Genomic DNA, 21,011 nt, shown 5'->3' on the forward strand with positions numbered 1-21,011 from the left:
CCTAGATTGTGACGTTTATGAATACCATCTTCCACCTACTTCTTCATTTCCTACCATGTAGTGTCATCTGCCGTAAACACAACAAACACAAGTAAAAACACCCAGCAAGACAAAACCAACCAAATCATGCAATAAAATAGTAGAGTCAAAAAAAATGTCAAATAATAAAGTGAAATGATCACAATAAATACAATCACGGATCCGAACACCACCCCCCATCAACCACATACGAACTCCCCGTAACCGCACTCGCCTCCCCACTCGCCAAAAACAAAACCACCCTCCCAACCTCCTCAGGCACCAAATCCCTCTGCAAACTCTGGCCCCTCATAACCTCCGCGCGATACTCCTCCGTCAGCACCTCCTCCCTCTGTCTCCGCGTGGCAATCGCCCCCGGCATCACACTATTCACCCTGATATCATGCCCCCCCAACTCCTTACTCTGCACGCGGGTTAAACCCATAATGGCCGCTTTGCAAGCCGCGTACACGGGCTGTCTCCCGTCGGGGATGCGCCAGGTGATCGAGCCGAGGTTGACGATCGAGCCGCCTCCGAGGGACTTCATGCCCGGGATGACGGCCTGCGTGAGGAAGAAGACGTGTCGCAGGTTGGCGTTGACGCTGGCGTCCCATGCTGCTGAGGTGGCTGTCTCCGTGGTGAAGCGGCCGGCGGCGCCCGTTGCGGCGGCGTTGTTGATGAGGATGTGAATGGGTCCGTGGGTGGTGAGGATTTCGGAGGCTGTGGATTGCAAGGTGGGCAGGTCGGTTATGTCGCAGTGGTAGTAGACGGGGGTGTGTGTTGTTGGGGGGTAGGTGGGGAGGAGGGGGGGTTGCGAGGAAGCGTGCGCGATGGTACGCTCTGCGGCTGCATCTGCTATGTCGAGGATGATGACTTTGCTGCCTTGTTGGGTGAAGAGGGAGGCGGTTGCGGCGCCGATGCCGTCTGCGCCGCCGGTTATGAGGACGGTTTTGTTGAGGAGGTCGGGGTAGATGGCGGGCATTGTCAAGACAGACCTGGGATAGGGGTGGGTGGTATGTAGAATGTCAAGTATTGGAGGATGTAGAGAGGTGGAGAGTGTAGCTGGCTGTATAGAAATCGGAATAAACAGAGGAGGACAGAAAGCGGGGAATGAGGGGAAGCGGGGATATCTCGGAGATAGCATGTAGGATGGACTAAGTGTATACTAATGGTACTAAGCATTAGAATAGTAGGCAGCCAGATGATGCGCTAGTGGAAACCTGGAGTACCATCAGGCTATGTCATTTGTATCTATTTAGTACTATCTATTTAATACTGTCTATTTAATACTCTATTCAATACTCTATTCGTACTATCTACTTCAATGGTAAATACTGTCAATGTCTGCACATGGGAGATTAGTCAGATCACCATATCTCATTGGCTCCTGAGGCTTACGTTTCCACGGCCCGCTTCAGCATCAATCATTTCCCTTCTGGGACAACACACAACTTGGACTCATCTCGACTTTCTCCTTTTCTCGTTCTCTCCTGCTGGTCGGTTTTTTTCCTGTCCTCGTGGGCTCTCCTCTCGAGCTCACTTTTCCAATCTCCTCCCTGTCCGTCTTTCTTTTTCCACGGCTCATGCCTTCCGTTCCTTAACCATGCCTCCCACCACCTCCAAAGGGCAACGATACGCCCCCGTATCGGGCTCCGTCCCCGACGAAGACACTCCCTACGATTCCGCCGACGAAGGCACCCTCTCCGGCCTCTCCGACATCGACGACCCCAACGAAGTCAAACTCCGCCGCGTCGACCGCTCCGCCCGCGGCCCCCGCAACGCCTCCGCCGCCTACGCCCCCGCCTCCGCTCGCCGCAAGTCCGGCGACGTCGAGGCCTACCTCGACAGCATCACCGACGCGGAGCAGGAGCTGCTCTCCGCCAGCAGACAGTATGATCTAGTGGACGACGAGCTGGCCTCGGACGATGAGGAACTGAAACGCGGCCGTCGCGAGCGACACCGTCGGCGGTCGCTCATCCAGGCCCAGTCGGGTGGATGGCGCGCTGTCCGTCATGCCCGGTACTGGTGGCGGACGCTGGTCGCCGTCATCGTGGGGCTGGCGTTGCTGGTGTGGGCGTTTTCGAGTTTTGCGGCGAGGAGGGATAGGAATAGACCGGTGGTATGTTTTGTCTTGGGTTATTGTCGGGAAGGGTGATGATGCTGACGGGGTTTTTCCAGGGCATGCCCCCGTCCGATTCGTGGTTCCCTTCGCCGCGCGGAGGAACTCTGGATGCCTGGGCCGATGATTATCGCAAGGCCCAGGAGATGGTGCAGCGTATGAGTTTGGTGGAGAAGATTAACATTACGACGGGGATCGGTTGGAGTATGGGCATGTGTGTTGGAAATACTGGTATGTTTGATACTGCTCTGCATTCTGTCAAAGTTACTAAGAGGTAGGCACCGCGGAATCGGTGGGCTTCCCCTCGTTGTGTTTACAGGATGGCCCCTTGGGCGTACGATTCACCGACCGCATTACCCCCTTCCCCGCCGGCATCACTACCGGCGCGACCTGGAACCGAGATTTGATGCACGCACGCGGCGCCGCTATGGGTGCGGAGGCTCGCATTAAGGGCATCAACGTCCTGCTGGGCCCGTCTATGGGCCCGCTGGGCATGATGCCCGCCGGTGGCCGCAATTGGGAGTCCTTCGGCTCCGACCCCGTGCTGTCGGGTGTCGCCGCAGCGGAGACCATCCGCGGCATCCAGAGCAACGGAGTCATGGCCACCGCGAAGCACTTTGTCATGAACGAGCAGGAACACTTCCGCCGGCCGTACGAGTGGGGAATCTCCCACGCCGTGTCGTCCAACATCGGCGAGCGGGCCCTCCGCGAGGTCTTCGTGTGGCCCTTCGCCGAGAGCGTGCGCGCCGACGTGGCCAGCGTCATGTGCGCCTACCAGCAGGTCAACAACAGCCACAGCTGCGAAAACAGCAAGCTGCTCAACGGCATCCTGAAGGACGAGTTGGGTTTCCAGGGCTTCGTGCAGTCCGACTGGGGCGCGCAGCGGTCCGGCGTCAACAGCGCGCTGGGCGGTCTGGACATGAGCATGCCCGGAGACGGCCTACGCTGGGCGGACGGCAAGCCCCTCTGGGGACCGGAGCTGACCCGCGCCGCGCTCAACACCTCGGTACCCATGGAGCGCATCAACGACATGGTGACCCGCATCGTCGCGGCGTGGTACCACCTGAAGCAGGACGAGTGGGAACCGGGCCAGGGTCCCAATTTCTCCTCCTGGACCAACGACGCCGAGGGTTACATCCACCACGGCAGCCCCGGCGCCCCGGAGACCAAGGAGACCGGTGTTGTCAACTTCTACTTCGAAGCCCGCGGCGAGGGCGAGTTCGCCCACGCCACCACAGCGCGCCGCGTGGCCGCCGAGGGCATCGTTCTGGTTAAGAACACCGACCAGACACTGCCGCTGGCGCGGGGCCCGCCCACCCCGGAGGCGGGTCTGCGCGTTGGTGTCTACGGCGACGATTCGGGCCCTGGTATGGGACCCAACGGCTGTCCAGACCGCGGTTGCAACCAGGGAACCCTGGGCATGGGCTGGGGCAGCGGCACCGTGGATTACCCGTACCTGGTCAGCCCGCTGGAGGCGCTGGAACAGTCCTGGGCACCGGGCGTGGAGATGACGGCCTACACGCGCAACATGGTGATGCCGCAGGACGCGACCGACAAGGACCTGTGCCTCGTGTTCGTGAGTGCGGACTCGGGCGAGGGGTACATCTCGGCGCACGGCATCCACGGCGACCGCAACCACCTCTTCCTGCAGAAGGGCGGCGACACGCTGATCAACACGGTGGCGGAGAACTGCGGCGAGGGTGCCGGGCGCACGGTGGTGGTCGTGCACTCCGTGGGACCCGTGGTGGTGGAGCCGTGGATCGACCTGCCGGGCGTGCACGCGGTGCTGTTCGCGCACCTGCCTGGCCAGGAGAGCGGCACGGCGCTCATGGACGTGCTGTTCGGCGACGTCGATGCCAGCGGCCGATTGCCCTACACGGTGGGCAAGAGCCTGGAGGACTACGGGCCCGGGGCGCAGGTTCTGTACGAGGCCAACGCGCCGGTGCCGCAGGTGGACTTTGACCAGGGACTGTACATCGACCACCGGTACTTTGACCAGTACAACGTGACGCCGCGGTACGAGTTCGGCTACGGATTGTCCTACACGAGCTTCTCGCTATCGGACCTCAAGATCACGCCACTGCGATCGCGGTCAGCGCTGCCGCCGGCGCGAGTAGCGGACCCGCGCGCAGCCCCGGACTACGAGCGCCAGCCGCCACCGGCAGACGGCGTGCTATTCCCGGAGGGCTTCTCGCCGGTCCCCAAGTACATCTACCCGTACCTTACCTCCCTCGAGGGCACCTCCCCCGCCCCATACAAGCACTACCCCAAGAACTACACCGTGGTCCCACCCCGCCGCAGCTCCCCCTCTGGCGGCGGCCTAGGCGGCAACCCCACCCTCTACGACCTAATGGCGACCGTCGAGGTCCAAGTAGCCAACACAGGCGCGCGAACCGGCCAAACCGTCATCCAAGCCTACGTCTCCTTCCCATCCGGCGTCACCGAAGAAGTCTGGATGGAGACCGAGGAGGGCTCCGGCGAGCAGGAGCTGGTGACTCTGCCAGTGGACTTCCCCGTCCGCGTCCTCCGCAACTTCAGCAAGGTAGAGGTCGCGCCGGGAGCGCAGCAGACGGTGTCGATGACGCTGACTCGGAAAGACCTGAGTTATTGGAGCAAGGCGCAGCAGAATTGGGTGTTGCCGACGGGGACGTTTGAGATCAAGGTGGGCCAGAGTTCGAGGGATCTACCGTTGGGGGGGACGTTGTAGGTTATTCTTTGGGGGGTTGTACATTATTACATTCTCTATATATATATATCCGTGCATTGACATAGCTACATAAGACTTTTTATACATAGTATCTACAGTATATCCACAGTTCATACACATTAGTAGAACTTGCACTCCATACTCGACGATATACATAAGTAACATAGCACCGCCACACTCCTCCTCCACTCCACTACAGTACCAAATAATCACAGCACCGCCACCAAAAACGAACTCCACTCCACTCTCGCTACCAAATCTTCTCTCGTCTCAAGATCGCGTTAACTAACTTGTTTGTTTATTTTTCTGTCCTAATCAGGAGAATGCAAAACGAGACTAGCTGCCGATCCTATCATCCACGCCTTGGATCGTGTACCCTTCCCACCTCTGGCTGAAACATGGTCGTCTACACGCTAGTTCTTGGTATATCTACCGTGGAACGATCTGGATTTAGTAGCAGTATCTACGTATCTAGGTAGGTACTAAGTAGTAAACATCTACGAGGAATACCTTGCGAGCCAACCGAACCAGAATCTATTCCCCCATGTGATCGATGCTTCTGAACAATGGAAGGATCTTCATCTTTCAGTGGAGATATGGGGGTACTTCCCATGCACGGGGATCTCTACGCGCTATGAATCGTCACTGACCCTTCTTAACTATGGTTCTGAGGTTCATGGGGTGTTTGTTTGAAACAGATGACGGAGCTGGAGAGGGAAAAGCAAGGATTGTCCGGCGATCAGTGCGCTTGTTTTGGTTTTTTTTGTTGGTTTGACTGGTTGAGATTGGTTGGGATTGGGGTGAATTTTGTTGCCTTTTGTGGATACAGACTATTTTTCTTCTTGTTTTGCTTTGCTGTAGGTAGGCAGATATTACTGCGTTTACTGGGTAGAGACTGGACTAGAATAGTAGGATAGTTGAGGTACAGCTATAGATAGATAGGTAGAGATAGGTGTACACTGAGTTGTCGACTATAATTATACTACACTGTGTGCTGTAAACTGTTGTATGACGATCCTTAATGAATCTATACTAGCATGCTTCGATTCTATTCCATCTCAAATCTAAATCTATTGAATAACGTCAGTAAGTGATCGACGTCTATCCCAGATAGGTAAATGATCCTACATCATCCATCTACACGCAGAGTGGTAAAAGATATAAAGTTCCGCCACTTCTCTCCTTCCTCCTCCTCATCAATCATTCAATCCTCCAACTTCAACCAAACACCTCACTTGAAACCCCAAACTCATAAACAATCAAACAACATGAAGTTGTTTTCTCTCCTCCCCCTCCTGGGCGCCGTCTCCGCCCTCCCCCAACTCCGCTCCTCCCCCGACAGCGGCAGCGACAGCTTCACCGTCATCGCCGCCCGCTCCGCCTCTCCCATCCACTACCTGACCCTAACCGCCTCAGACGGCCACTTCTGGCTCGGCGGACGTTCCTCGACTTACTGCCCTGAAGTCGTTGCCAAAAACGATGACTGTCCTCCTGGAAAGGAGACTGCTATCTCTGGAGATCATTCTTTGGTACCCCTCTCCTTCATCTCCTTTCCTTTCCCCCCCCCATTTCCAAATATATCATCCCAATGCTAACAAGTAAATGATGAAGAACGCAATGGTCCCAGGCTCCCAGCAAATCTACGTCTCCCCGGCGGGCTCCCTCTCCTTCACGCCCCCGCACGCCTCCTCCTCCATCCCCGCTGGCTCCTCCACCGGGCCCTTCGTGTACACCCCGCCCGCCGTGCAGGGAAGCACCAACGGCACGGGTCTCGGCCGCTGGTCCTACGAGGGCCAGGGCGCGCACGGCTTCATGGCTTGTCCGGTGCCGGCGAAGAATGAGACCATCCCGCGCTGGCAGGTGTTTGCCGCCCTGAAGAATGCCACTGTGCCTGGGGGCAAGAGGGATTCTTGCTTGGGGTTCTCGGCTATGGCTGTTGTTAGGGAGGAGGGAGCTGGGGCTGCCGCTTGGGAGTATCTTTGAGATGTTTCTTTCTCTCTCTTGGGCGTAGTTTATGATTTGAGATGTGGTTTTTGGGAAAGGGGGGTGAGGTTGGATTGATATGTGTTTGTGGTTGAATGGGGTATGCTTTATGGTTGGATGTTGTATGTATATGTATATGATATATGGATCAATGATGATATAGAAATGATGTACATCTCGACTGTCCTACTACTCATCCCGCGCATATAATGCCAAGATCTCATCCTGCTCAAAAGCAGCCGCCACATCCAACGCCGTCGCCCCCTCCCCATCCTCCGTCCACGGACTAAGCCCCCTCTCCACCAGCGCCGTGAAGATCTCCGGCGCATCCACCAGCGCATTGTCGAGATCGTCCCGCTGCGCCACCACATGCAGCAGCGTCTCCCCCTTGTTGTTCCGCGCCTGCACGTCGTGCTCCGCGAACAGCGCGCCCATGTCCGCGGCTGTCGGAGGCCGAGGCGTCTCCACGTCTTCGTGGTAGAGTTTCACTGTCGCTACGTATGCGAAGAGTGGCGTGTTGCCGTCGTTGTCGCGTGCGGAACGGTCGCACCCGCTTGCTACTAGGCGGCGGTAGAGGCGGCCGAACCGGGTGAGGTTTTCTGCGTCTTCGTCTTCGTTTTCGTCGTCGTCTTCTTCTTCTTCTTCGGAATCATCATAGAGTGAGGTGTAGTCGTATTCCATCAGGCAGGGCGCGAGGAAGTGAAGAGCGGTGCGGCCGTCTGGCCCGCGCTCCAGCGGGTTGGCCCCTGCGTCTAGTAGCGCATTGATGATGTCGCACCTGGGCTTTAAAAGTGCGTAGTAGAATGGGGTGAAGCCGGCGTTGTTTTTGACGGCTGGGGACGCGGACGCCGCGAGGAGCGCCTTCACGGTGGACCTCATGCCGTGCTGCGCCGCGTAGTGTAGTGCAGTGGATCCGGTGTCGTCTGCGACGTGCACGCTGACTCCGCTCTCGACCAGTTGCAGCGACGCATACTCCTTGTTGATGCTCGGGTCGTAAGGATAAGAAAAGGATCCAATGCACGAACGGTGGAGTGGGGTTCGACCGTCTGCGTCCCGCTGTTCCAGATCGCATCCAGCCCGGATGATCGGCTTGATGAGGCCGTTGAGGCTGCAGATCTCGTGGAGAGGGGTGGACAGGCCGTTTCGTAGGGGGAGATTGGGGTTAGCACCGTGGTCGAGGAGCAACGAGATGCACTGTTCGTGGGCGGCGATGATATCTGTCCAGCGAAGGTCGATCGAGCCGGATGGACTCGCGGCTAGTTCGAGCGGAGTCTGCTCCTCGACCTTCTTCGGGCGTCGCTTCTTGCCGCGGGGCTTATGTACTAGGTTTGGGTCGATGCCGGCTTGCAGGATGACCTTCAGTGCTGATGGGTCGCGCGCACGCAGCGCAGAGAATATAGCCGGTGTGTCTCCTAGGGATGGGTCTGCGCCACTGCTAAGCAGGAGCGCGAGGGTATCCCCGTCCCTTTGATTGCTCAAGGCAGTGTGGAGAGGCGCGACTCCTTCCGAAGTGGTGGCGTTGACATCGGCGCCGTGCTGCACGAGAACCTGCAGCGTCCGGTCAGGCCAGACTTCCCCCGATGAATATCCCGAGTCGCCAGACTCGAGTGCGGTATGGAGTGGTGTTTTGCCATCCAATGTTTTGACTTCAGTGTCGCCTCCAGCGTCCAGAAGACATGCCAGTCCGCTGACATTCCACCAATGTTTCCCTCTGGCCAGAATGTGAGTCGCAGTCACACCATGCCGGTACTTCTCGTCAGTATATTGGGCATTGGGGTCAACGCCACATTCAACCAACAATTTGATCATCTCGATGTTGGGGAGACGCCGCTCTGCGGCAACAATCAACAGCGGAGGAGAGCATGAGTTGAGATCACCGGAATAGGGCACCAATCTCCTCATCATCGATACACACCCCCAGCGGACCGCGAAGCAAAGAGCCGACGTGCCATCATCCTCGATCAGTCTAAGCCGCTTCGTTCGTACCAGCTTTTCCACCAACAGTTCGTTGCCAGTAGAGATCGCACGCTCAAGCAGCTGCCGATGGTTTTTAGGCACCGAGAAATCATCTACCCAGCGGAGGGCAGATGAACTGTTGTTATACAAGGACTCGCCTAGAGGATCGACCGGTGAAAGACCGTCCCCATCCCCATCGGAACGGCTGTATATAGCCTGTATCCTCGGTGCGAGTTCTTCGACCACGGCTGATGATCCATGCATCAAGGCGACATCGGTTGGGGTGTGTTCTTCGTTGTCAAGTTGTGCAGGATCAGCCCCGGAATTTACGAGCAATCGAACAACTTCCCGAATATTCTTGCTCCCATCCTCCGTTTCAATCATCACCCTCATCCGTTGAAGAGAGTTGTCCTTAGTGGTATCTTTCTTAGGCTGACTGCCTTCACTTGAAAAGCAGCTTCGGGCCTCGAACTCGCCTGCCGCATGTAGAGCACTCCGGCCCCGGGCGTCTTGGATGGTGGGGTTTGCCCCGGCATCGAGCAAGAGCTTCACAGACTCCTGTCTCCCGTTCCTGGCAGCCTCGTGCAAAGCTGTCCGTCCTGTGAGATTCCGGGCATTGACCAAGTCTAAGTTGCCTTGGTACAGCTCCAGTAGGTAGCCAACAATATTGCTTTGGCAAGCCCTTGCAGCAGAATGAAGAGGCGTTTCATGGTTGTTGGTTCGAAGTCGGAAATCGGCGCCCGACTGGACCAGTCTCCTTGTATTTTGCTCTGACACGGTGGACGCCAAATGCAAAGGAGTGATCCCTTCATGGTCCGGGCCATTAATATCGAGGCCTATATGTGCCTGCAGCGCAAACCCGAGTCGGGTGGCCATGCCGTCCTTACCCTCCTGCTTTTCTGATCTAGTACTATCGTCAGCCAGTGCGGCTAGATGCAAAATGTTTCTTCCTTGGTGGTTGCACGCCTGAACCGGGCTTTCCAGCTCCACGGCCGCATGTACGGAGGATTGGACCATTCTCCAGCTCTCACGCCACGCCATACTGTCATGCAGGACGGTGTTTCCTGTGTGGTCAACTGCGCGAATATCGGCACCGGCATCAATAAGCTGTTTCATCCATCCTTTCTTTTTCTCTACATCGGACCTCCCCGCGTCAATAAATGACACGACTGACACTGCAATCAAGTGCAATGCTATACCCCATTAGCCTCCCTACAGCGATATAAGGGTTCCATCAACTTACCAGATTTGCCTTGGTAGTCTGTGGCTCGTGGATTAGCACCGAGCCCTAGGAGTGACCCCAGCAGAACCTCGTTCGAGTCACTCCAGCGTTGCCCATCGACGAATGTAAGAAGAGCCGTACGGCCACGGTGATCCTGTGATTCCAGAGAGAAGCCCTTCTCCACCATAGACGATATCAACCCTGGCCTATCCACCCCGGAGCTGCAGAGCAGGCTGTGCAGCACTGTTTGGCCGGAATTATTTCGAAGGCTTGGGTTTGCAATAGCTACCCAGCTCTGTGCAAGCCGGCTACTCCGCATAGCCCCATTTGCAGCGAGATGTGCTGCTGTATTTCCGTCCGCATCTTGAATGTCGAAATCAGCACCAAATGTGTGAAACGGCTTGAGATCTACAGCCAAAAGGCTGGCGACAGCCTGAATCATCAATGCCGTTTTCCCATCCGCTATTCGTTTAGCGTTGATATCACTCCCTGCTTCGATCAGCAAGCGCAGTACACTTTCCGTGACGATGTGACTCTCAAGAAGGTGAAGGACCGAGTTTCCCTCATAATCCACAACAGAGGCGTCGGCACCATGGGTGGCAAGTACAGAGATGGTGGCCACAGCGCGATCCTCCTCCTTGGCACGATAGCTCGCGATTTTCTTCAAGACGAACAGCGCTGTTTGGCCCAAATGATCTCGCGCGTTTACATCGCAACCTGCAGCCACGAGAAGCCGCACTACTTCTATCATTTCTTGTAGATTGGTATGCACATTTCGACGGGAATAAAAACCAGACAAGTGGGCCCATCCATGAAGAGGTGTGTAGCATCGTTGAGGTTCTGTAGTACGAATGCGGCTTGACACCATCCGCTCTGAATTGCGATGTGATCTTGTGTCCCAAGACAATGTGCGAACATCAGCCCCGTGGTCCAACAGTGTCCGAACAGCAGCACTCTCATGTTCACATGCCGCCAGATATAGAGGCGTGTTTCCATTGGCGTCTCTGTCATTGATGCCAAGTTGAACCGGCGGGTTTTGTAACAAGACGTGTAAGATACTTGCTTTACCCGCTTTTGCAGCCCAGTGGATGGGGCCATTTCGGACAATATGCGATTCAACATATTTTTGTAGCTCTAGAAGTGTTTCCACGTGGCCGTAGCGACAGGCGTAGACCAGGGCTGTCTCACCAATGGTGGAATCGTTCCATTGAGGGTTGAAACGATCGTTCTCCTTCGACTTGGATGCCAAGGGATCAGCGCCACCTTCGAGTAGGGCCCGTAATGATTCGACATGGTTTCTTTGCGCGGCATAGTGTAAAGGAGTCAACCCTGAGTTACCTGGTATGTCATGCGCGGCGCCATGCCGCAGTAGGGTGCGCACGACATCGACGTGGTTCTGCATGGCTGCGTAGACCAGTGGGGTGCGTCCAGACCGGTCTGCCATATTTACGTCCGTTTCACGGAGAATAACATTCTTGACATAATAATCGAGACCGCAGAAGGCAGCTAAATGCAATGGGCGAGCGCTGTAATTGACATCTCGGTGATCCCAGTCTAGGTAGACCTCTTTCCAAAATTCAAATCCGCTTTTTTCTGGAGAGAGTATTTCATCCATCTTTGCGAAGAGCGTTTGGTTGGCGTCAGTTGCTCTGGAAGCATGTGACGGCCAAAATTTGGCGGCATACCGTAGGAACGGGTATCGGCGAAATGACTCCTTGAGGTTTCTGGAGAAAGATTCGTCGGACTGGCTGCCATCCTCCTCATATATAGCGTTAGACTCGTTGACACACACCGTTAGTACATAATCAATACAAGTACTGGCAATGTGACCATGTATTATGTTAGAGTCTACGGACTGCATGCCGGCCTGTGGTCCTAAGCTTCGCGCATGGCTTAGCTCAGGATCCCGGAGGAACTCCGTCAAGGAATGATGGATAATTTGAAGCACGCCATCCTCGCAAAGCTCCAAGAGCGGTCCACATGAGCTTTGCACAGCGCCTTTTGCATCCTGGTCAGATCTGAGGCCACCTCGATCCGGCAAAGATTGGATGGCGGTTGCTAGTTCAAGCAAGCGCAGTGGACGGACTGAATGCGTGATCCACTGCAGAACCAATAGTTGAAACTGGGAGCTCGTTCCAGAGCGTATCGCATGCTCACGCAGTATTTCTGTGTACATATTTCTCAGCCCATCTGGCAAGTCGGCAAGTCGCGACATGATGTCTTGGGGTTGCGCTAATAGCTGCTCCATCATTAGGCGGGCGTATAGGAACAATCCTTTCCCTTTGGAGCAAAAAGCCACCTTGATAGCAGCTGCTTGGTCCGGGCTGACTGGGGGCTGGGAGGTATTCAAGCGATAGGTGATGTAGGTTGCGATGTCATTGTCTACGTGTTGACGGTCGAGCCGCAAGTCGACGAGCCCAGAGGTTCCCTGGAAATGATTCTCGTGAAACAGAATCTGACGACTGGTCAACACGAGCTTAATAGAACTGGGGTGTTGATTTGCGAGGTCAATCAGCGAGCGTATGAAGTTGACATGACCCGTTTCCATCTCATCTAAGGCGTCAACCACACAGTATACTTTCGGCATTGCCGCCAACCCCAACGAAACGCACCGCCAGAGCCCATCGAAAGGCACTGCCTCTACTTTCGGATGCTCTTCCATCAGTAGCTTGAGACCAGACTGGAGCGACGGACAGCGCGGCAGCAAGCCCCGGGCGAAATCTCGTAACAACGCCTGGGGCGTGCGGTTCGACATGATAATTTCGCGGAAGAAGAAAAACAAGACCGGAAACTCGGCCTGAAGTTGCAGCTTCCTGACCAGACTAGCAGCCACTACAGACTTCCCACTCCCTGGGATGCCTCTGATCCAAAGGGCGCCCTGGTCACCGCCTTCGAACCATTGGCGATATTGGTCGGTGTCCAGAATCCACTGGCCTGTACCAGGCACATGGGAGTTCAGGTGTTTTCGATACTCACTGGCTGGGGAATCCGAATCCGTCGGCTCTAGCCAGTCTATAATCTTACATATCGTCTCGGGTTTTCCTCCAGATAGTGCTTCGGAGCCGGTATCTAAGCATATTAGCGACCGATGTTCGGCTTGGCGGTGCACTCGAACTTACCTCGGCTGCTGACCAGTACATAATCGCTGGTGTCGACGTCCATGATGATTTTGAGTGTCTGTCAGGACATGCATGATACCCAAAATGCGAAGACAAATGGCTCGGACAGCGCAGTAGAAAGACCTGGCGAGGCTGTTTGCTGGGCGGGGTCCAGTGGGGCGGTGTCAGCCTTGGGGCAAAGGTGAGTGACCAGAGTGAGTTGTGAAAGGATTCTGGACCAAAGAGGTCATAACACGGTCAACAGGGCGCATCAAGTTGCGGGTCGAAGGATTCGAGCAAACTGGCGAGATGGAAAAAATGAAATTGACGGTCAAAGCTAGCCAATGCAGCCTCAGGCACGGATGAGCACATGATCTCGATTCCCCTTTCGATTCCTACTCCATTATTCAACTTGCTCCTCGACTCTGACGGACATCACCGATCGGCTCATCCTTCTAAGACATCGTCAAGCTAGGATCTGCTTGGCAAAACAATTGCTACGCTCGATTCATATAATTATAGAATCACGACTAAGCAAACAGCAGATTTTGACGCGTGGTTGAAACCTGACACATCATGTTCATTTTTCACCAGCGCCAGGATCGACACTAACAATTGAACTTAATGGGGCGTCCAGTGGTGGATCCAGCCATCATCCCTTGATAGGGGATTTGCATCTTGCAACCCAGTGGGTATGACTATGAGGATCCCGAGTCCCGAGGGGGAAGTACTATTTTTACTATCCGTGAGTGAGACTGCGAAATCAAGAATTTTCTGCCGGGGCGACAGTTGACAAGAGACTAGAGAGAATAGTTTTCATAGTCCGTTGATGGACACTGGTGAAACGACCCGACAAACGACTGATGTCATTATTGTCCTCGGTGTTGATCGTCTCTTGAGCATCTCCGGCAGCAGCCAGGAGCATACTAGGCAACCAGCAACATACTACGATTCAAACACCGGTTCTTTCAGCAGATCTTCACAAACCCCTGATAAGACACTACCTATTGGCTCTCGCCCAGTCAATCTTCTGTACGTAACTCGTCGATGGAGGTGAGGAACCCCCAAAGTTTGTCGCATTACGCGTCTCCCACTGGTACCTGCATGATCTACATTGCGGTCCTTTGCCCTGAGATCGCTTAGGGAGTGCGGAATGCTCTGCCGAACAATAGATCCTTTGTCCGGCATCTGGTAGAATGGTCAAACCAATCAATGCCTATGATTCTTTTTTTCTGGAGGGCCCAGGGGATTCCTGGTACCTGGCAATCGGGTGGAATGCTGAGTCCCGTCTCGGAGGGACACCAATGAATCCTATGCGTCGCGTTTTATGATCTCATACCCGATCAGCGCAGCATGGTTCGGGCTAAAAATCATGTTATCAGTTGATCCGGCAAAAAGAAGCGATCCACATGGGGATCGAACCCACAATCTTCAGTTTAGGAGACCGACGCGATACCATTTCGCCAATGGACCTTGTTAAGAGCTTGCGACCATCTCTAGGGCCACCTGGGGGTGAACCAGCGGGCAGAGTCAGGGCAGTATAGGTCACGTGGATATATACTGGTTTCTTTTCCTTTTGCTTGGTAGAAATCATCCTACGTGCGAGACAAGCTTGGCCAGATTCCCATGGCAGTACCGTGGGGTCCTGAATCAGCTGGCAATGGCGGTGCCACCACAGATGAAGCTCGACGAAAAGGCTCAGACCGGACCGCGGTAAAGCACGCCTTCGGGCCCTGTGGTCAGACCTCTGTGTCACCGGTTCTGTTTGATTTTCAGGTCGCACTTTTCGCTGGCTGTCTTACTGAAGGAACAGCGTATCTACACCGTCTGCCTCTCACAGCCACGTTGTTCGTGGGGTTAACGCGGGGTAGTGTCCTACATACGATAACTTTCAATCTCTCGACATCTCGTAATGCTTCGGCTAGAGAAACCAAAATGGCATCATAATACGTGGTATTAATACCTCACGGGAGAAAGAATCTTGGCATATTTGAGGCCTAACATCCACGATCGTAAGCGACCATACCGAATGATCGTATCAATGTGACTGGGCTGTGGGTCACAGCTCGTGGCTAGAACTTCGGGGATTAAAAAAAAGATGCAAGATGCATTCCAAGCGAGAGGCATGGCAAGGCCATCCAGGCATATCTCCGACCAGTATCATGTCGCACTAATTCTGCAAGAGGGAAAAATGATGAGTTCGGAAGACTTGGGAATGCAGTCAGCAAACGGCGGCCCAGCCTCATCCGTGATGACAATAACTTTCCATATGATAATAGAACAATCAGCCACCTGACACACTCCGGAGTAAATTACTTGCAGCGTGATATCAGCCCATGTTATCAGCCATGGCCCGCCATCCCGCCATATGGGGGGAGGGGCCACAGTGCTTAATTTTAACCCAATCAAGGATGCGCAAAACGCCATGAATGATACTCTGCGGCGATCTCAAAACGTCAAGGATCGGTTACATCTCGTGTCCAACATCGTCGATCCCAGGGTATAATTGTCTGGGGTGGATGATTCCAAACATGGCTTGGGAAGGGTGAAAGAAATCCACTAAAAAAACCAAAAATAAAAAATGGGAGGTAGGTGTTCTCTGACTGGCTAAGTCTGACGATTTAAGTCATGCTCAGCCTTGCCAGGTGGTCAATGATTTCGATCGTGACCATAGTCTCCTACAACCGCTAGTCCGACTGCTAGTCAGTCTAGGGCTTGTCGCGCATTCTGATTGGAGCCACGAACGCCTTGGGGCCCAACTCGGGACAGTCGCCGATGTCTATCATGTGTTTGTATATTCGGCCGGACACACCTTGTCAGAGAGTTATATCGGTGTACTCTACTAGGAGTACCGGGGCTTGGGAAGTCAGACTTTAGTAAAAGTGTGGGTGGCTTATGTGCGGGATTTGGATGCTTTGACTTTCCCCCTTTCGTCTCATTTTCGTGCCCACCCATTGCACTTGATTTCTCTGGTGATGCGATGCGTCTCGGGTTGGTTGAATTGGACCCCACCAAGGGAAGAAGGCAGCTATGGCGGGACTAATAATGCATGGCAGGAAGTTTTTTGGACGCCTTAGAGAGATGGAGCCCGATCAAGGGGGTCGCAAGTGGCGGTCGCATGGCCATCAATGAACTTTGTCAACCAAACCATTGATTTTGACTGAGATCTACCAGGAAGGTGATTGAAAGGAGAGAGAATCCGATCCGTTGTGAATGTGATGGATAAGATGGGATGGATGAAAGTAAGCCAGACCGCTCCGAAGCCCTAACTCTTCCATAACATCATCGTTGGTGGAGATGATCGCCCGTACTATTTTTCTTTCCCTGTGGGGAATCATCTCGACTTGTCAACTATCCACTGAAACGCCATGCGGCGACTGGATGATTCTCCCAGTCCCATAATGCAATGTTATGTATAAGGTTTCTGATAATAAAATCCCGAGCCCCCAGACCCCAAAAGAACAACACCCTTGCTTGTCCGACTAGTGTGATCTGGCTGCACACTCTGCTTGGCATATCTCATCATTTCTTTCTACTTCCCCCCTCTCTCACTCAGCCATCTCTCGCTCCTGATCGAGTCACCGTGTCGGGTGGGTGGGCTCAACACCCTCCATGGCGCGGGTCATGGACCATGAATCAGTCGGCCTAGCGGCTACAGTGTCGTTAATGTCCATATACTCCGTCGCATAGTACCTTGCTGCGGATGAAGCACGCCATGGAGCATGACACGTCATGTTGAATTATCGAATTAAATTCTAAATAATGTAGAACAATGTTGTACCCACCAAGACGAGGCTCTGAAATGCCCACTACCTCCCAAAGTATCAGTCTCCCTTGCGGATGGTGAATGACCCCCTAACATCCAAACAACCTTGTTGTCTCCTAATATCCACTGTCTCCGTCATTGGCCCATGCGACAACATATTCAGCGTCAGTTGCAATCCCACCCCACTACATGCGGACCTTCTATCGTGTGACCTGTGTTGGGACAATATGCATCTGTCCAGGCGTACCTGGCCATGGCTGACAGGGACGGCACACATGGCATTGGACATTATATAAACCGGGGAGCTGCTCGTATCGAATGGACTCGAGAGCTGATTCCATCTCACTCCTTCCTTATCATCATCTACCTCGTCCTCCCCCAATCACCACCATGGCCTCCGTCATACTCATCTTCAGTCTTCTTTTCCTCTCACTGGCCAATGCCTTCTCCGACCCAGGCCCCTGCTCCGGCGACTGTTGGACCCACGACGTCGGACTATTGCAGCGCAAATCTGACGGGCGTTGGTTCCGCTTTGCAACCGGAAAGGGCATTCACATCTCTGTGGCGGACTCGATCGAGGGACCCTGGACGGTCAAAGGCGAGGCCCTCGCGGGTGGGTCATCGATCGACCACCCGGGCTCAAAGAACCTCTGGGTAAGACAATACAACACATCGCCCTCCACATATCCCACTGTACTCCCTCTGACAATCACAGGCCCCCGACGTCCACTTAGAAGGGGATACCTACTACATGTACTACTCCATCTCGAAGCTGGGTTCCAAGAACTCTGTCATCGGCGTGGCCAGCTCCCCCAACATGCAAGTCGGATCGTGGAAGGACCACGGTTCCACAGGGCTCTCCTCCAATGCTGACAAGCCCTACAATGCTATCGACGCCAACTGGATCCGCATCGGCGACACTCCCTTTCTCAACTTCGGCTCCCACTGGCATGACCTGTACCAGGTGCCCATGAAGGGACCCCTGAAGATCACCGACGCCACCCCTTACAACCTTGCCTACAACGCCACCGGCTCCCACCGTGAGGAAGCTGCCTTTGAGTTCCAGCATGACGGCTTCTACTATATGACCTTTTCGTCGGGAGTCGGTCTCGGTTATGATGATAAGAAGCCGCCTCCGGGTGAGGAATATAGTATTCGGGTGTGTCGTTCACCTGGGGGGAAGGGAAACTTTGTATGTTTTTATATCTCCTTCTCTTCTTTCTTCTTCTCTTCTCCTGTCTTTCTTCTTTCTCTCCCTCTTTCCCTCTTTCCCTCTTTCCCTCTTTCCCTCTTTCCCTCTTTCCCTCTTTCCCTCTTCCCTTCCTAAACCGTGCTAACCAACCAAGGTCGACCGCAACGGTCAATCCTGCCTCAAAGGCGGCGGAACCACCCTTCTTGCCAGCCACGGACACGTCTACGGACCAGGCGGCCAGTATGTCTCCCTCATCCTTTCCACCTACCTATTCTTTATATATATGTCTGACCAAACTGACTCAAATAGGGGAGTTACGAACGACAAAAAGCACGGCCTAATCCTCTACTACCAGTACGCGGACACTAACAAGGGTCTCAATCCCAGCCAGTACCAGTTTGGGTGGAACAAGCTGAAGTGGGAGGATGGCTGGCCAATTGTATAAACTGATGTGAAAGCCGGTATATACATTTGATTTCTTTTTTATTTTTCTATTGGTTTATATGGTGATCGAGTTATTGTTGAATACCCCTTGTTTGTGCAGTACTGCTGCTGCTGCTTGATTAGAGTGGTAGGGAGAGGGCTAGCTTTGATTGTATATACTACATTACGATATAGTATAGTATATATTACTATTTTTTATACTTATCATAGTGCAGTATAGTAGCTAAGGTACTACATGGAAATTATTGATAAAATTTATATATTATTTGTATACAATTGGAAAGGGTGGGTTTCCATTTGCGTATTTTACTCGCATTTGCAGCACTAGAAAGGAGATTTCATTATGACCTCTATTCAACATAACACATAAGTCTAGTCTATCTGTATGTATCATCCAACTGCCATGTCAACACACTGCCAATGAAAAGCACCAGCTGCTCAATCTCCAGTTTCACTGGTATGTAATGAAGAGACCAAAACCTACACATCCCCATCCTCCCCCTTTCCCACTGCCATCGTCTTCGTTCCCCTCTGCGTATGTTCCAAAGCCAGCGCCGCATACTTACAACGAGCACGGATCCGTGCCCCATACAAGTAAAACAGGACCGGGAAAGGCAGACACGCGAGGGCGATGAATCCGGGAACTGCTACGCCCCAGTGAATTCCGATGTCCTATACGTACACATCAGCATATTAGAGGGATATGGCTCGAATGAGTGGAGCTAGTGGATTGGTTTTGGGGAGGTACGTACGTTGAACATGTAGGTTGTGAATAAGGGGAAGACACAAGCAAAGACAGACCGCATTACTGAGTTGGAGGCTAGAACAGATGCCGCGAAGATTGTGTAGGCGTCGATTCTAAACAAACTGTTAGACGATAGATACCGCTCAAGTTTAAGAAAGAAAGAAAGAACGGACAAATAGTTCGCACAGCAAATAAAGACCAGCACGAATCCCGCCCCGAACGGAGCCCCCGCAATAATGGGCACTACCCAGTGAACGGTTGGCGCATCAGTAGCGGCAAACCACGCCAGTCCGACCACGATGGAGACTCCGCCGGCAATCACCGCAGGAAGACGGCACTCGGGCGGGGCGATGCCACCGTTGGCGCGATAGATGCGGACGTAGCGGGTGTTGTCCCAGCAGATGATCAAGATGCCGACGAATAGACCGACTAAGACCCCCGTGAAACCGAGGCCGCCGATTCCGGCGCTCCAGCCGCGGTTTTCTTGGAAAACGATGGGGAAGGCGGCGAAGCAGAGGTAGAGGGTTCCGTAGATGGCGGACATGTAGAGCTAGGCTTGTTAATTTATGTTATCGTTACTAGAGTATTGGGGTTGCGCACCGTCAAGCTGAGAACGATGGGCTCGCGGAAGAGAAGAACCCATGGGCGGAACAGCGCATGTTTGACGACCTCCTTGAAGACGAGCGGGTTTTCGGCGTCTTCGGCGGTCTTGTAGACCTTGGACGTGGCTGTTGACAGTCTGTCGGCGCGGGCTCTCAGCAGAGCTGGGGCGTACGTCTCCGGCATGAAGAGATAGGCTGTCAGGGTCAAAAGCGCTCCCATTATGGCAAGCAGCCCCATCACCCAACGCCAGCCGCCCGCATCTCCCAAAAACCCCCCGATAATGGGGCCCAGAGCGGGGCCAATGAACGGAGCCAGACAGAAGACACCGACTCCCAGACCCCGCAGCTCGGGAGCAAACATGTCGGCGATCTGGCCGCCGGGGATGCACAGGGAACTGGATCCGCAGACGCCTGTGAGGAATCGGAGGATAATCAGAGTCCAGACGTTCTGCGAACCGCAGCAGCCGGCCGTGAAGGCTGTATAGCCTGCGTACGAGAGCAAGAATATGTTACGGCGTCCTAACGACTCGGAGATCGGAGCCCAGAGTAACGGCCCGATGGCGTATCCGAGGACCATGAGGGATAGCCCGAGGATGATAACTTCCTGGCTGCACTGGAATTCTGCGATTAATGGCCCGACGGTTCCCGAGTAGGCTGAGGAGGCGAGGGCCACCGCTAGGGTCATGGTCGCGATTAACGCGGTGACGCTCCATCGGAGCGTCTCACTGTAGTTCTTGGGGTTTTCGACGTCGTCCGGCAGCCATCCCACGATGTACGGGTCTTCCGCAGTGCCGCTTCCTTGATAGGGGTAATCTAAAATGTCCTGGGAGCTGGTGACGTTTAGTCGCCATGGTTTTCTGGTCAGTCCGACTAGTATGGAGGACTCAACCGGGTCCTGGGATGTAGTAGTTGGCAGTACACCCATTTTGCAGTATACTGAGACAGGTGTTTCTGGTCAGAACAGGGTAGGAGCGAAGAAATAGGGATATCATTCTGGGGAGATTCGCCCTTCTTAACCAGACCCACTGTCGGCAATATATACAGATCCCAATCCCATCTCCGGATTTCATACCGACGAGTCTGATACTCGCCGAGACTTAGGGCTTCGGAGACAAAAGAGTCTCCGAGCCCGGGAAATGCGGGTCACCACGTGATCCTC

The 21,011-nt window shown here is 54.1% G+C and overlaps 6 protein-coding genes and 1 non-coding gene across 7 annotated transcripts; 3 read left to right on the forward strand and 4 right to left on the reverse strand.

The window, feature by feature from the left end:
• Positions 1-34: 34 nt before the first annotated feature.
• BDW47DRAFT_134183 (SDR family NAD(P)-dependent oxidoreductase) lies at positions 35-1,063 on the reverse strand. The gene has a single exon (XM_024818029.1). It carries the CDS (start codon positions 998-1,000, stop codon positions 194-196), a length of 807 nt encoding a protein of 268 aa, XP_024675073.1. The 5' UTR covers positions 1,001-1,063; the 3' UTR covers positions 35-193.
• A 558-nt stretch (positions 1,064-1,621) lies between these two features.
• Positions 1,622-4,844, forward strand: BDW47DRAFT_115635 (beta-glucosidase; the record flags this gene model as incomplete). Its single annotated transcript, XM_024814822.1, has 3 exons — positions 1,622-2,137; positions 2,197-2,368; positions 2,416-4,844. 3 exons carry the CDS (start codon positions 1,622-1,624, stop codon positions 4,842-4,844), a joined length of 3,117 nt encoding a protein of 1,038 aa, XP_024675074.1.
• A 1,224-nt stretch (positions 4,845-6,068) lies between these two features.
• On the forward strand, positions 6,069-6,907 carry BDW47DRAFT_100439 (putative IgE-binding protein). Its single transcript, XM_024811432.1, has 2 exons — positions 6,069-6,373; positions 6,456-6,907. The coding sequence occupies exons 1-2, from the start codon at positions 6,113-6,115 to the stop codon at positions 6,825-6,827; spliced, it is 633 nt and encodes a 210-aa protein (XP_024675075.1). The 5' UTR covers positions 6,069-6,112; the 3' UTR covers positions 6,828-6,907.
• Positions 6,908-7,016: 109 nt separating this feature from the next.
• On the reverse strand, positions 7,017-13,167 carry BDW47DRAFT_115636 (ankyrin repeat-containing domain protein; the record flags this gene model as incomplete). Its single annotated transcript, XM_024814823.1, has 6 exons — positions 7,017-9,976; positions 10,027-10,749; positions 10,786-11,009; positions 11,049-11,137; positions 11,180-13,059; positions 13,125-13,167. The coding sequence occupies 6 exons, from the start codon at positions 13,165-13,167 to the stop codon at positions 7,017-7,019; spliced, it is 5,919 nt and encodes a 1,972-aa protein (XP_024675076.1).
• Positions 13,168-14,504: 1,337 nt separating this feature from the next.
• BDW47DRAFT_t28 lies at positions 14,505-14,576 on the reverse strand. Its single transcript has one exon. It is a non-coding gene; the product is annotated as a tRNA-Arg (tRNA).
• Positions 14,577-17,030: 2,454 nt separating this feature from the next.
• Positions 17,031-18,709, forward strand: BDW47DRAFT_100443 (arabinan endo-1,5-alpha-L-arabinosidase). Its single transcript, XM_024811433.1, has 4 exons — positions 17,031-17,523; positions 17,585-18,061; positions 18,216-18,301; positions 18,371-18,709. Exons 1-4 carry the CDS (start codon positions 17,188-17,190, stop codon positions 18,504-18,506), a joined length of 1,035 nt encoding a protein of 344 aa, XP_024675077.1. The 5' UTR covers positions 17,031-17,187; the 3' UTR covers positions 18,507-18,709.
• Positions 18,625-20,777, reverse strand: BDW47DRAFT_134189 (MFS transporter; the record flags this gene model as incomplete). Its single annotated transcript, XM_024818030.1, has 5 exons — positions 18,625-18,663; positions 19,016-19,177; positions 19,258-19,363; positions 19,424-19,800; positions 19,851-20,777. The coding sequence occupies 5 exons, from the start codon at positions 20,775-20,777 to the stop codon at positions 18,625-18,627; spliced, it is 1,611 nt and encodes a 536-aa protein (XP_024675078.1).
• Between the last annotated feature and the right edge of the window lie 234 nt (positions 20,778-21,011).

This window comes from Aspergillus candidus (assembly GCF_002847045.1).
Source record: "Aspergillus candidus strain CBS 102.13 unplaced genomic scaffold BDW47scaffold_6, whole genome shotgun sequence".
NCBI lineage: Eukaryota > Fungi > Ascomycota > Eurotiomycetes > Eurotiales > Aspergillaceae > Aspergillus > Aspergillus candidus.

What these genes read in the sequence shown, in the direction of transcription:
- BDW47DRAFT_134183 (XM_024818029.1), bottom strand. Translation starts at nt 1,000, where the DNA reads ATGCCCGCCATCTACCCCGACCTCCTCAACAAAACCGTCCTCATAACC.
- BDW47DRAFT_100439 (XM_024811432.1), top strand. Translation starts at nt 6,113, where the DNA reads ATGAAGTTGTTTTCTCTCCTCCCCCTCCTGGGCGCCGTCTCCGCCCTC. An exon ending in TCTCTGGAGATCATTCTTTG is followed by an intron (nt 6,374 to 6,455) that starts GTACCCCTCTCC and finishes TAAATGATGAAG; the next exon opens with AACGCAATGGTCCCAGGCTC.
- BDW47DRAFT_100443 (XM_024811433.1), top strand. Translation starts at nt 17,188, where the DNA reads ATGGACTCGAGAGCTGATTCCATCTCACTCCTTCCTTATCATCATCTA. An exon ending in CTGGGGGGAAGGGAAACTTT is followed by an intron (nt 18,062 to 18,215) that starts GTATGTTTTTAT and finishes TAACCAACCAAG; the next exon opens with GTCGACCGCAACGGTCAATC. An exon ending in GTCTACGGACCAGGCGGCCA is followed by an intron (nt 18,302 to 18,370) that starts GTATGTCTCCCT and finishes TGACTCAAATAG; the next exon opens with GGGAGTTACGAACGACAAAA.